The 14,741-nt window shown below is 44.6% G+C and overlaps 1 protein-coding gene across 1 annotated transcript in view; it reads left to right on the plus strand.

Moving 5' to 3' along the window:
• Positions 1–14,741, plus strand: part of LOC137332578 (slit homolog 3 protein-like) — a 612,265-nt gene that overhangs the window by 503,235 nt on the left and 94,289 nt on the right. The window contains exons 15-16 of the mRNA XM_067996507.1: positions 12,908–13,058; positions 14,165–14,239. Of these exons, the coding sequence (XP_067852608.1) occupies positions 12,908–13,058; positions 14,165–14,239 (226 nt within the window). The remainder of the gene's footprint in view (positions 1–12,907; positions 13,059–14,164; positions 14,240–14,741) is intronic.

Below are 14,741 nucleotides of genomic sequence, written 5' to 3' on the forward strand. Positions count from 1 at the left end.
TACTCGGGTATCATAGGCTGTTAACTAATTACTTTGCCTGACCTTATGTTTAGCAAGAGGCTTGTAACAGCTGCGTATGGAACAATGAGTTCCTAGAGCACATACTTTGCCTGATTTTTGCAGATCAACAGAGCAAGATTGACTCATATAAGCTGATAATGTGAAATATCCAGGCATGGATATATGTCTACAACAAGGCTCCTTTGAGCTTTAGAGTTAATGTTTATTAATAGTTTTCTCAGTCCTTTCTATCCACTAACTAGTTATGAATTTCATCACTGAACCAGGTAATCTATAATTTCTACCTGGCCTTATATCGACAGTGGAGTCCTCCTGCCTGGTGTTGCTAGTTAACAGCTTGTTCTAATTGGATGATTTGGCGCGGTAGTGTTTTTTTTTGCATGGATAAATCATTGACTGCCAGCCGAGCTTCCAGATTGTGCTCACCAGCCTTCTTCGTTCTCTCTTGCCTTTCTGCTCTCCTTGGCGTTGCCTAACACTGGCTCTGATTCTAGGCGAGGTGTTCTGTTGTGCTTGATCTAACCATGTGGTTCCAAGCTATGAGTAAAACATGGTTTCGTCAAGCACCATGGTACGCCTCGTGTCTTTCTGCAGCATGTCAAGCCCCTCCTACCTCACTCCAACAAGCTGAGGATGCTAATGACGTTTACTGAGGGAAGGGCAAAAATTTCAAAGATCTGAGATGTGACTCAAAGCTACTTGATATTGGTGCTCCCCAAGTAGTTCAAAGAATGCTCAATGCTTGCCTTTTCTCTAACTCCTCTGCACCATAGCAACAGTTGCTATGGTTTTATCGTAAGCACAACTAATGGTGGTATTAATGGAGATGGGGCGGGGGTGGGGAGGTGGTCAAAGAGCTCAGAACTCAAACAGTGCTGGATAAGTCATGTATTTATATAAAAATAAGAAAAGCAACATTTTCAAATCAGTTTTTCTCTTCATTTTCTCCTCATGCATCTGCTCTGATGCAGTCACACTACAGTAGTATGGGCTGTGAGCATTTCTATGATGACGGCCACTGCCACTCAAGATTGGACTGAAAGAAGCAGAAATTGGGATCGGCAAGTTGGGAGATGTTAACTTTTCATGCAAACAAAAGAATGTATGAGAAAGGATGGGAAAAGATCAACTGGTCCATTAAGTCTGCCCCATCCAGATGGTGCAGCCTCATGCACCCTCAACTTGCCACTTCCCCTCCCAGTCATACAATCTCCTGGGAGAGGTGAAAAAATCTGTGGCCAATTTGGAAAAAAGTGTTCTGGGAAATTCCTCTCCGACCCCCCCAAGGCAATCAAACAAGGTGACTGTGGTAACTTATAAGATTCCCTATTTCCAGCTACCTTGCAACCTACCTTTTATAACTTGAAATGTTCTCCACTCTGGAACTTGCCCAGTTTTCTTTTGAAGGACTACAGGGAATCTATAACCACTGCATGCCTCCAGAGGGCGATGACTTCCCATGGACAGAAACGCTTCCCAGCATTTGCTTAAGTATTTTATAATCATTCCCCCATCCATCTCAAATAATCGATACAACTGAAAAGAATTTTAAAAACCTCAATCATATCTAACCTAACTGTTTGTTTCTCTCACGAAAATAGCCCGAACTCCTGGAGCTTATTTTGATAGTTAAGAGCCCCGAGACTGGATATGATTTTGGTTGCCCTCCTCTGTACCTTGTCCAGGGCCTCAATATCAATCATCATGTGTGGTGACCAAAACTAGACATAATTATTTTCTTCTTCGCTCTTAATTCCTAATCATTCACAGGAATACCTGCAACAGTTTCACACGCTGCTTCTGCTGTCCGAGGAACATTCTCTGAGCCAAAGCTGTTGCTTGGATGACTGTCCTTCTACACAAGACATTCAAACACCATCAGCCACTGCACCCAGAATGATGGGGAATGATTTTGGCTGTGTAAAGTATCTGGGTTGTTCCTGCACTAAATCAGATCAGGTTGTACCTGTAACAGATCAGAGGCAGTTGTTTAATACTAGATCAGATGTCCTTGTACTTGTACTAGATCAGAGCTAGTTATTCATGCAGTAGAGCAGATGCCCTTGTATCTATACTGGATCAGAGCTGATTTTACCTGTACCAGATGCGAGTTGGTTGTTTGTGCACTAGATCAGAAGTGCTTTTACCAGTACTAGGTCAGAGTTGGTTGTTCCTGTACCAGATGCGAGTTGGTTGTTCATGCACTAGATCAGAGGTGCTTATACCTGTGCTGGATCACAGTTGGTTATTTCTGCACTACTTCTGAGGTGCTTGCACCTGCACTAGGTTGTACCTTTCCTTTTGCAATAGTTGAGAGATGCTTTGCTTTTCGGAAGAGATGGAGTCCACAATGTATTTAGGACTTTAAACATTTTATGTGTTTCTACTCCACCCAGAAAAGTGGGTTAGACTTCATTTCTGGAACCTGGGTTCAATTCAGGCCCAGACTGATGGGGTGAAAGCCTCCTCTAACTGCTGGTTGTAAACTGTTTGGGCGGTCTCAATCCAGATCATTGTAGGCCTGGGCCCACACCGATAACTGCCCCTAATTTGACACTAATTGGCAATGTTACGGAGTGACGCTGCAGGATGGCTGGTGTGGGGAATGGTAGAAATATCACTCTGGTGTTCTGAGGTTGGGACTGAGGCAGAGCAGAGGGCGCTTTACTCTGTATTTAGCTGTGGACATGAATTGGTTTGATGTTGACACCGAGCACCTGAAATTAGTAGAGCTCCATTCCCCAGTATTAACATCTCTCACCTGATGAGCATAACAAATAATTACTCAAATTCATTCTGTCTTGAAGTTCTGACTAGCCAATATAACAGACACCATTGGATCTAGCATTACTGCAGCTGTTGTCTATACCCTGCATGGTTTGGAAGAACAATGACCTCACACGTTCCAAGTCTCCAAAACGTAACAACTGGGGGGTAAAAAAAATCAGCTTCGGCGCTCCAAGTTTTGCCACGAGTGCATAACATGAAATTGTGTACTCCCAGCCAGTGATTTTCCATCCCTTTCATCTGGGAGCACAGAAGCAGAGTTTTTCCCTCCATATTTCCTGCGCCAATAGCCTGCTGATTCTTTCCATGTTGGTCGTATTTGTAAGCCATTTTTTCTCTCTGGTTCAAGTTGGTCAATCTGGACTAAGTGAGTGGGCAAAACTATGGCAGAAGGAGTTCAATGTGGGGAAGTGTGAGGTCATTCACTTTGGATCTGAGAAAGACAAATTGGAACTTTTTTTTAACGGTGAGAGATTAGGAGCACTGGAGGAACAAAGAGATTTGTGGGGTGTTCGTGTGCACAGGTCACTAAAAGCTAGTGCACAGGGACAAAAAATAATCAAAAAGGCTAACGGAATGTTGGCCTTTATCTCAAGGGGGCTGGAATACAAGAGCGAGGAAGTGATGCTTCAGTTGACACCGAGCACCTGAAATTAGTAGAGCTCCATTCCCCCTTGGTCAGACCCCATCTGGAGTACTGCGATCAGTTTTGGGCACCCAACCTTAAGAAAGATATATTGGCCTGGACCTATAGCGCAGATTCACCAGAATGATACCAGGGCTTAAAGAGTTATATTATGAGGACAAGTTGCATTAAATTGTCTTGTATTCCCTCGCGATTAGAAGGTTGAGGGTGATCTAATCGAGTGTTTAAAATGATAAAGGGATTTGATAGGGTGGATGCAGAGAAACTATTTCCTCTGGCAGGGGAATCCAGAACAAGGGGGGGCACAATCTTAAAATTAGAGCTAGACCATACAGGAGTGACATCAGGAAGCACTTTTTCACACAAAGGGTAGTGGAAATCTGAAACTTGCTCCTCCAAAAGGCTGTGGGTGCTGGGTCAATTGAAAATTTCAGACTGAGATCAATAGATTTTTGTTAGGTAAGGGGATCAGGGGATATGGACCAAAGGCAGGAAGGTACAGATCAGCCATGATCAAATTATATGGCGGAACAGGCTTGAGGGACTGAATGGCCTACTCCTGTTCATATGTTCCCAAGTGATATAATGCATTGGTACGTTGCCCCTTCATCTCTGGGAGCTGGGTTTAAATGTAGCCCAGACTAAAGTGATAAAAGTCTCTTCTCTGTTAGCTGTTCAGGTCCTAAGCAAAATGTGTTTGAGCAGTCCAACCCCGATCCTTATTGACACAGTTAAAAAAAAATCCACTGAATTAGTCAGTACTTGCAAATAAATTGACAATCACGCTCAGGCAAAGGCTAATGTTGGAAATGGAAATGTCGTATTGGTGCAGTAGAGGAGGCACTCTTCTGATATTGAAATGTAGGCACTTTCTTGGAGCAATGTAGAAGGAGCCTTATCTCCTGTATAACCCATGGAAGACCTTGATTATGGCACTGGATGAAAATAAGTTGAATATGCATTCTATTAAGGAACACAAAAAGTAATTCATAGAATCATAGAATCATAGAATCATAGAAGTTACAACATGGAAACAGGCCCTTCGGCCCAACATGTCCATGTCGCCCAGTTTATACCACTAAGCTAGTCCCAATTGCCTGCACTTGGCCCATATCCCTCGATACCCATCTTACCCATGTAACTGTCCAAATGCTTTTTAAAAGACAAAATTGTACCCGCCTCTACTACTGCCTCTGGCAGCTCGTTCCAGACACTCACCACCCTTTGAGTGAAAAAATTGCCCCTCTGGACCCTTTTGTATCTCTCCCCTCTCACCTTAAATCTGTGCCCCCTCGTTATAGACTCCCCTACCTTTGGGAAAAGATTTTGACTATCGACCTTATCTATGCCCCTCATTATTTTATAGACTTCTATAAGATCTCCCCTTAACCTCCTACTCTCCAGGGAAAAAAGTCCCAGTCTGTCTAACCTCTCCCTGTAAGTCAAACCATCAAGTCCCGGTAGCATCCTCGTAAATCTTTTCTGCACTCTTTCTAGTTTAATAATATCCTTTCTATAATAGGGTGACCAGAACTGTACACAGTACTCCAAGTGTGGCCTCACCAATGCCCTGTACAACTTCAACAAGACATCCCAACTCCTGCATTCAATGTTCTGACCAATGAAACCAAGCATGCTGAATGCCTTCTTCACCACCCTATCCACCTGTGACTCCACTTTCAAGGAGCTATGAATCTGTACTCCCAGATCTCTTTGTTCTATAACTCTCCCCAACGCCCTACCATTAACGGAGTAGGTCCTGGCCCGATTCGATCTACCAAAATGCATCACCTCACATTTATCTAAATTAAACTCCATCTGCCATTCATCGGCCCACTGGCCCAATTTATCAAGATCCCGTTGCAATCCTAGATAACCTTCTTCACTGTCCACAATGCCACCAATCTTGGTGTCATCTGCAAACTTACTAACCATGCCTCCTAAATTCTCATCCAAATCATTAATATAAATAACAAATAACAGCGGACCCAGCACCGATCCCTGAGGCACACCGCTGGACACAGGCATCCAGTTTGAAAAACAACCCTCTACAACCACCCTCTGTCTTCTGTCGTCAAGCCAATTTTGTATCCAATTGGCTACCTCACCTTGGATCCCATGAGATTTAACCTTATGTAACAACCTACCTTGCGGTACCTTGTCAAATGCTTTGCTGAAGTCCATGTAGACCACGTCTACTGCACAGCCCTCATCTATCTTCTTGGTTACCCCTTCAAAAAACTCAATCAAATTCGTGAGACATGATTTTCCTCTCACAAAACCATGCTGACTGTTCCTAATTAGTCCCTGCCTCTCCAAATGCCTGTAGATCCTGTCCCTCAGAATACCCTCTAACAACTTACCCACTACAGATGTCAGGCTCACTGGTCTGTAGTTCCCAGGCTTTTCCCTGCCGCCCTTCTTAAACAAAGGCACAACATTTGCTACCCTCCAATCTTCAGGCACCTCACCTGTAGCGGTGGATGATTCAAATATCTCTGCTAGGGGACACACAATTTCCTCCCTAACCTCCCATAACGTCCTGGGATACATTTCATCAGGTCCCGGAGATTTATCTACCTTGATGCGCGTTAAGACTTCCAGCACCTCCCTCTCTGTAATATGTACACTCCTCAAGACATCACTATTTATTTCCCCAAGTTCCCTAACATCCATGCCTTTCTCAACCGTAAATACCGATGTGAAATATTCATTCAGGATCTCACCCATCTCTTGTGGTTCCGCACATAGATGACCTTGTTGATCCTTAAGAGGCCCTACTCTCTCCCTAGTTACCCTTTTGCCCTTTATGTATTTGTAGAAGCTCTTTGGATTCACCTTTGCCTGATCTGCCAAAGCAATCTCATATCCCCTTTTTGCCCTCCTGATTTCTCTCTTAACTCTACTCCGGCAATCTCTATACTCTTCAAGGGATCCACTTGATCCCAGCTGCCTATGCATGTCATATGCCTCCTTCTTCTTTTTGACTAGTGCCTCAATCTCCCGAGTCATCCAAGGTTCCCTACTTCTACCAGCCTTGCCCTTCACTTTATAAGGAATGTGCTTACCCTGAACCCTGGTTAACACACTTTTGAAAGCCTCCCACTTACCAGACGTCCCTTTGCCTGCCAACAGACTCTCCCAATCAACTTCTGAAAGTTCCTGTCTAATACCATCAAAATTGGCCTTTCCCCAATTTAGAATTTTAACTTTTGGGCCAGACATATCCTTCTCCATAGCTATCTTGAAACTAATGGAATTATGATCACTGGTCCCAAAGTGATCCCTCACTAACACTTCTGTCACCTGCCCTTCCTTATTTCCCAAGAGGAGGTCAAGTTTTGCCCCCTCTCTAGTCGGGCCATCCACATACTGAATGAGAAATTCCTCCTGAATACACTCAACAAATTTCTCTCCATCCAAGCCCCTAATGCTATGGCTGTCCCAGTCAATGTTGGGAAAGTTAAAGTCCCCTACTATTACCACCCTATTTTTCTTGCAGCTGTCTGTAATCTCCTTACATATTTGCTCCTCAATTTCCCGTTGACTATTTGGGGGTCTGTAGCACAATCCGATCAAAGTGATCTCTCCCTTCTTATTTTTCAGTTCTACCCATATGGACTCAGTGGGCGAACCCTCGGATATATCCCCTCTCACTACTGCCGTGATGTTCTCCCTAATCAAGAACGCAACTCCCCCTCCTCTCTTACCTCCTGCTCTATCTTTCCTATAGCATCTGTACCCTGGAACATTGAGCTGCCAGTCCTGCCCCTCCCTTATCCATGTTTCAGTAATAGCTATAACATCCCAGTCCCATGTACCCATCCATGCCCTGAGTTCATCTGCCTTGCCCATCAGACTTCTTGCATTGAAATAAATGCAGTTTAATCTAGACTTCCCTTGGTCTTTGCCCTGCTTTCTCAGACCATCTGTCCGGTCATGTTCTGTGCACTCTCCCTTACTGCCTTTTGTTTCTGTCACCACTTTATTTCCCACTGACTTCCTGCATCGGTTCCCATCCCCCTGCCACATTAGTTTAAACCCTCCCCAACAGCACTGGCAAACACTCCCCCTAGGACATTGGTTCCAGTCCTGCCCAGATGCAGACCGTCCAATTTGTACTGGTCCCACCTCCCCCAGAACCGGTTCCAATGGCCCAGGAATTTGAATCCCTCCCTCTTGCACCATCTCTCAAGCCACGTATTCATCTTGGCTATCCTGTCATTCCTACTCTGACTAACCCGTGGCACTGGTAGCAATCCTGAGATTACGACCTTTGAGGTCCTACTCTTTAGTTTAACTCCTAACTCCCTAAATTCAGCTTGTAGGACCTCATCCTGTTTTTTACCTATATCGTTGGTGCCTATATGCACCACGACAACTGGCTGTTCACCCTCCCCCTCCAGAATGTCCTGCAGCCGCTCCGAGACAGCCTTGACCCTTGCACCAGGGAGGCAACATACCATCCTGGAGTCTCGGTTGCGTCCGCAGAAACGCCTGTCTATTCCCCTTACAATCGAGTCCCTATCACTATAGCTCTGCCACTCTTTTTCCTGCCCTCCTGTGCAGCAGAGCCAGCCACGGTGCCATGAACCTGGCCACTGCCACCTTCCCCTGGTGAGCCATCTCCCCCAACAGTATCCAAAACGGTATACCTGTTTTGGAGGGAGATGACCGCAGGGGACCCCTGCACTGCCTTCCTACTCTTCCTCTGTCTGTTGGTCACCCATTTACTATCTCCCTCAGTAATTTTTATCTGCGGTGTGACCAACTCACTGAACGTGCTATCCACGACTTTCTCAGCATCGCGGATGCTCCAAAGTGAGTCCATCCGCAGCTCCAGAGCCGTCAAGCGGTCAAACAATAGCTGCAGCTGGACACACTTCCCGCAGGTGAAGGAATCAGGGATACAGGAAGGAGCCCTGAATTCCCACATCCCACAAGAGGAACATGACACGGCCCTGGGATCTCCTGCCATGACTTAACCCTTAAATTAGCTTAAGAACAACTCCAAAGTCAAGAGGAAAAAAAAGGAAAGAAAAACTACTTACCACTAACTTTAAGGAGTTTACTCCTTTAAATTGTTCTCAATTTAGAGAATGTTAATTACACGAGGGACCTTGATTGACTAAAAAATAAACGCTACTTCCGAAAAGACCTGCAGACCTTCCCTTTCTTTTTACTTCAGTTACTGTCGATAAGTAGAAATACTCACCTGAACCTACTCACCAATCAGGTGCCTCCCCTGTGTCGCGTCCCGATCTGATTCCTGACGTCACTTCGAACTCGGTCGCAGCTCCGCTCGGCTCGGCTCCTCTCAGCTGTTCTCAGCGCTCTGAAATCCCTCCTTTTATCGGACGCTCCCTCCGCTCGGCTCGGCTCCTCTCAGCTGTTCTCAGCGCTCTGAAATCCCGCCTTTTATCGGACGCTCCCTCCGCTCGGCTCGGCTCCTCTCAGCTGTTCTCAGCGCTCTGAAATCCCGCCTTTTATCGGACGCTCCCTCCGCTCGGCTCGGCTCCTCTCAGCTGTTAAAAGTGAAAAAAAATGTTAAATAATACTGAGTGTCTGAATGAAAGGACAGTGGTGACTGGAGGGACAAGGATCACCAGGTGAATGAATGTAGATTAAAATAGTCCAGATGGTGAAAAAATACAGGAGTCCACCCTTGTAGAAACATCATGAATTTGGGTGATTACTCACTTGTAGAGAAATCATTCATTTTCTTTCTTTCTGGAGAGTCTTAATATGTGAAGTGATAAGCTTAATGTGTGTGCATTTATTCTTTTCTGTTTTCTTCTGTTCCATTGAAGTTCCCATGCTGGATTATTGGAGGGAGGGGTGGGGGTGGGAGTGGGAGGGAGGTTACTGGAGATCTGATCTCAAGCCTATAGCAAACCAACTGTGTAATTAGCTACACGGATATTTCAGATAGTGACCATGGGTAACTCTCCCTGTGAAGAAGCACTTAGCCTTCGCTGGGCACCTTCTCACAGTTTCACGGATGAGATCAGGAATTCCTCACTTGCAGAGTAGAACTCGCCTCTTTCCATGCTGTTCGAACTCCAACCCCCACGCTGACCTCCTCCTCCATTTTGAAACAATGGTTGGAAGTTTTGTAACGCCAAATGTCAGTCATCCTTCCGCAGTGGTTTGCAGCCCAGTCCTCTGACACATATTCACACTGTCCTTTGCCCTGAGTGTGTTTCTTAGGCCCTGAGAGAGCTGCAATTCTTTTCCTCCAAAACTGATCAATTTAATTAAAATTTTCCTTCCATTTTGTCCGTTAATTTGTTCTCCTGCCTTCCAGGTTTCCCTAACCAGGGTTTTCCACTTACACGCTTGACAGCTATCCTTCCAGACACTAAAATGTGAACTCTTTACAGTGGGTTTGGAAAGCACTTCCATGTTTTTGTTTAATCTCTATGCCGCACGGTTATTTATGATGTAGTCCAGTGTTGCAGTGAATTGATAGCCTTTTGCGCTATGGCACTATGACTGGCAGCATAAGGGCTTTCTCCCAAGAGTCCCCAAACAGTGAACTCCTGACCTCATCTAGGATGTTCAGGGAAATTTGTAAAGGCCCGGTGGAAGTCCTACACCTCCCAAAAAAACACCTCAAAAGTGGAATTGGTGGAAACTTGGCAAAATGTCACACAGACCTATTAGCTGGGGAATGCGAGCAACACAAAAGCCGGGGTTTTCCGTCTCTGTGCTCCCCCGCCTTCAATTTTCCACCCATTAAAACAAATGGGAGGAAAATCACAGCCCTGTCAAGCGTGTAAGTGGAAAACCCTGGTTAGGGAAACCTAGAAGGCAGGAGAACAAATTAACGGACAAAATGGAAGGAAAATTTTATTTAAATTGATCAGTTTTGGAGGAAAAGAATTGCAGCTCTCTCAGGGCCTAAGAAACACACTCAGGGCAAAGGACAGTGTGAATATGTGTCAGAGGACTGGGCTGCAAACCACTGCAGCAGGTGTAACTGTGAGTAAGGTTGACAATGTGTTAGTCCTGAAGCAGCTGGACAAGGTCTCCTGTAGCTAGCTTCTTGATCTTGCAATTTTTATCCCTGATGTATGTTATCAAGTGTGACCTCTAATATCAGAAGCATTTTATCAAATGCTTGCCTTGTACCTGTAAAAGTCACGTTGAACAGGTTTATACTATTGTGGGCTCCGTAGGTCACACAATGAATGATGAGCCTGTGCAATCATAGGCTCAGTCAAACACCGATAGTGATACACTGTTGTGGGGTCAGCCTATCACTTGTGATCAAATTGGGATTTGCGAAGAAGGGGTATTCACCCTTGGCCCTGCATAACCTTTGACTCTCCCCCTATACCCTTGAATCTCACCCTGTAACTTTTGTACTGCCAACTCAAACGTTACAGAGAGACATGAAGGCTATAAACAGATAGATGCACAGACACCGCTGCCACAAATGGGGAGTGCACAGCTAGCCGATTTCTGAACAGTATTTCAGTATTACACTAAGTACTTTCACTGCAATAAATTGCACAATTGATGTTCAATACAAAAAAGAAAAGAAATCACTCATTAATATAAATACCATGGAAACAAGATTACCAATGTCACAGGTGCCAGACTGTTAAACCACATCAACGCTGATATCTCAGTGTGCTGTGAACTTTAGTATTAAAGGTTTAAAAAATGCTTCACCACTGTGTATGTTACTGAAATGAAATGCATGTATTTGGAATGAAAACATAAATTAAATTTCTGTGAGTAAAGCATGTGTTACAAAGTGATCGGAGGGATTGGGGGTGTGGTGCAAGGACCCACATCAAAACAGAATAGCACGTGCTGTGGGATAGTTTTATTAACGATGTAAGATATATTTCCAGTAATTGAATGTAAGCAGACCTGGCACTGTTTATTTTAATTTGTTTTTTTTGGGATATGGGCGATGCTGGAAGGTGGCATTCATTGCCCTTCCCCTGTTGCTCTGAGTAGGTAGATAGCCGCCTTCTTGAATTGAACAATTGTTTTTACAACCGAGCGGCTCGCAAGACCACTTCGGAGAGTATTACAGGTCAATCACATAATGTGGGACTGGAGTCACATGTAGGCCAGACAGACAGGGATGGCAGGTTCCCTTCCCTGAAGGACATCAGTTGGGTTTTTATAAAAACAGTACTCACAGTCATTTTTTTTCTGCTGCCAACCCAAAAATTACCAGATTTATTGAATTCAATTTCACAACTTTGTTTTTTGTTTTTGTGATGTGGGTAATACTGGGTTAGGCCGCACTTATTGCCCATCTCTAGTTGCCCTGAGAAGATGGTGGTGAGCCTTCTCCTTAAACTGCTGCAGTCCTTGTGGTGATGGTGCTCCCACAAGGGTGTTAGGTAGGGAATTCCAGGATATTAACCCAGCGACAATGAAGAACGGCGATACACATCCAAGTCAAGATCGTGTGTGACTTGGAGTGGAACTTGAAGGTAATTGATAATGTTCCCATGATATTACTGCTCTTGCAGTAAATGAACATGAGCAGACCTGGCTTGTTTTTAGTGGTAGAGGTTACGGTGCTGGGAGGTGCTGTCAAAGTAGGTTGGTAACTTACTACAGTGCATCCTCCAGACAGTTCATACTGCAGCTACAGTGCACTGGCACTGGAGCGGGTGGATGTTGAGTCCAGTAGTGGGTGCTGATCAAGCAAACTGCTCTGTCCTGGACAGTGTTGAGTTTCTTGTGTGCCATTCAGAGAGGCATTCCATTTAAACTTACCATGGTGGGATTTGAACTCACAGCCTCTGGGCTGCTAATCCAGGATCATAGCCACTACACTACTCTAAGTATAGTTCAACTGAGTAACCCTAGGGAACGGGGCCAGGCTGTGAGCATTTAAGAGGAGGTCTGTGCCTCCTCATGTCTTAATCATCCTTTTTTAATCCTCTACTGATACTCAATCTAAATCAACACCACAACGGTCGAGGTATCAAGCCAGGATTCTAGTTTCTGATCACTGCCTCCTGACAGTCAATGTGTTGAACAATAGAAGAGCAATCTTTCTCAATGCCATCCCATAAACAGCTGCCAAGAAGCACACAAGTGCAGTCTGTGGGAATGCTCCAGCCAATTTTTACTCTCCTTCAAGGAAGCACCACCTGGAGTGGAGTCACAGCACCACTGAGATGGGATCAGTTGTGGCACGGGTTGGATTGACCAGTAGGTCTTTACCTGTCCATCATTTCTCGTATGAGATTGGGAACTCGCCATCTGGCCAATCATGGATGTCAATCACAATCCATCTCGCAGCTTATTGGCACTCTTAACACAATGTGCCGCCACGCCAACCTGGGTTGATGCTCTTTAACCATTTCTCTTGTGTGTAAATATAGTTAAAGGTTACATCAAATCAAATTTAAAGAGCGAAGAGGGACATTATCATTAATATTCCTAATTAGCTGTGATCGGTATTGTGAACAGGGTCAGAGGACTACCGAACCAAGCTAAGCGGTGACTGCTTCATGGACCTGGTTTGCCCCGAGAAATGTCGCTGTGAGGGCACAGTCGTGGATTGCTCCAACCAGAAGCTCACCAGAATACCCAGTCATCTCCCAGAATACACCACTGAACTGTAAGTCTGACTGCGAGATCAACCGCAAACACAGAGACTGAAGTTTCACCCGCCTAACCAAGAGACAACTGTATAACATGACGTGCCACCTCTGACGAGGGATGCCTTGGGTTTTTGTAGGTGGAAAGGAACTAAGATTATTGAAATATTATTAGGTTAAGGGACAGAATTAAATTGAATATAATATCACCCGCACTCTTGAAATATGAGCTCCAATAGCTGAGTGGGTAAATGCATTGCTTCGTGTGGTATTGATCACTGGTTCAATTCTCAGTTAGCCAGGAATGTCAGGAATGCTACAGTCGCCTGCATATCCTCGGCCTGGCGAGGGGAAAAAACATCCGAGATTTCAGTTTCCGTAACCTGTGCTGGAAAGTTCATGTGCACGGACACTGGATGAGGGCAGGGTGTGATACCCTTCGTGGTAAAATATCCTGCCAACCTTTGTTATCCAGGCTTGCATATGAAAAGAGTGACCACTTAGGCTGCCAGCACCCATAAAACCATACCCCAGCCTGAATCACAGCCTTCAGGAAAGGAATGGGCAAAAAGTGGAGGTAATTGGAAAGAACAATAACTGAGAGCAGAGATTGAATTTTGGGAATAGGGTGAAAGTGACTCCCCTCAGAGAATAGGACTAACTCCTTCCTGCCCTGCTCCCCATTTGTTCAAGCTGAATGTAACTTAAGGTGTAACTACATCACACTTAGATTTGGTTGAATTATGGAGGCAACTGGCATCAAGTGCAGTGAATGCAAGCTTTCTTGTAAAGGGAGTGGGACAGATTCCTGATTCAACTGGGATCAAATGGTTACCAGTTTGAGTGTAAGTTAGAAAATGACGAAAACAATCTGAACGAGTAGGACCAAACATGAACCAAAACAATGCTGATGGGGTTGAATGGCTTTTTTCTTGTATCTTACCCAGGGTTTACTGTGCAAGGTCAGAAACCTACAGATTGTTTCTTTCACCCATTATACACTGATGTTTGATCTATAGGTCTGTTTATAATTGGTGTCTCTTCCTCTTGGTGTTTTCCTCACAAGCTGTTGGTACGTTACCAAGTGTTAACCCCCTTTAATTGTCTCTTCTTTTTTGTGGTTCAGGCGGTTGAATGACAATGAACTGACCATCCTGGAGGCAACAGGCATCTTCAAGAAGCTGCCTAACCTACGTAAAATGTGAGTTTGTTAGATGTACCCCTCGACATTTGTCTCAAGTTCTCCACACAAAATAATTAGGGGATGGTGTTGAGTTAATGCTCTGAATGGCAATGAAGGTTAGATAAGGCTTCCTCTCTGAATAATGCACTGTAATCATCTGATAGAGGAATTCTTAATGTGGTGCAATGATGAGCAGCATTGAATGAGAGAGTGGTCATTTGGCCCATCAACCCTGCCCCTGTTTGGTTACTGTGCACCCTAACAATTTGGATTAACCACTCATGTAGAACAATGGCAAAAGTAGTGGAGAATATTGTGATTTGAGCCTGGAATTTCTGTTTTGCCTCTTTGTCAAGAAATTATTAAGTTTATTCTCACCTCCCAAATCTCCTGCCTGTGGCAAAGTGGGTGAGCTGGTCATGGTGGTATTTTTTGGTCCTCGAATGTGATTCACCACCATGCCATCTTCATTTCACGCATCGACATTCACTTTAAGCACTGTAAAGCTCTGTGTATATGA

This window comes from Heptranchias perlo, chromosome 14 (assembly GCF_035084215.1).
Source record: "Heptranchias perlo isolate sHepPer1 chromosome 14, sHepPer1.hap1, whole genome shotgun sequence".
NCBI lineage: Eukaryota > Metazoa > Chordata > Chondrichthyes > Hexanchiformes > Hexanchidae > Heptranchias > Heptranchias perlo.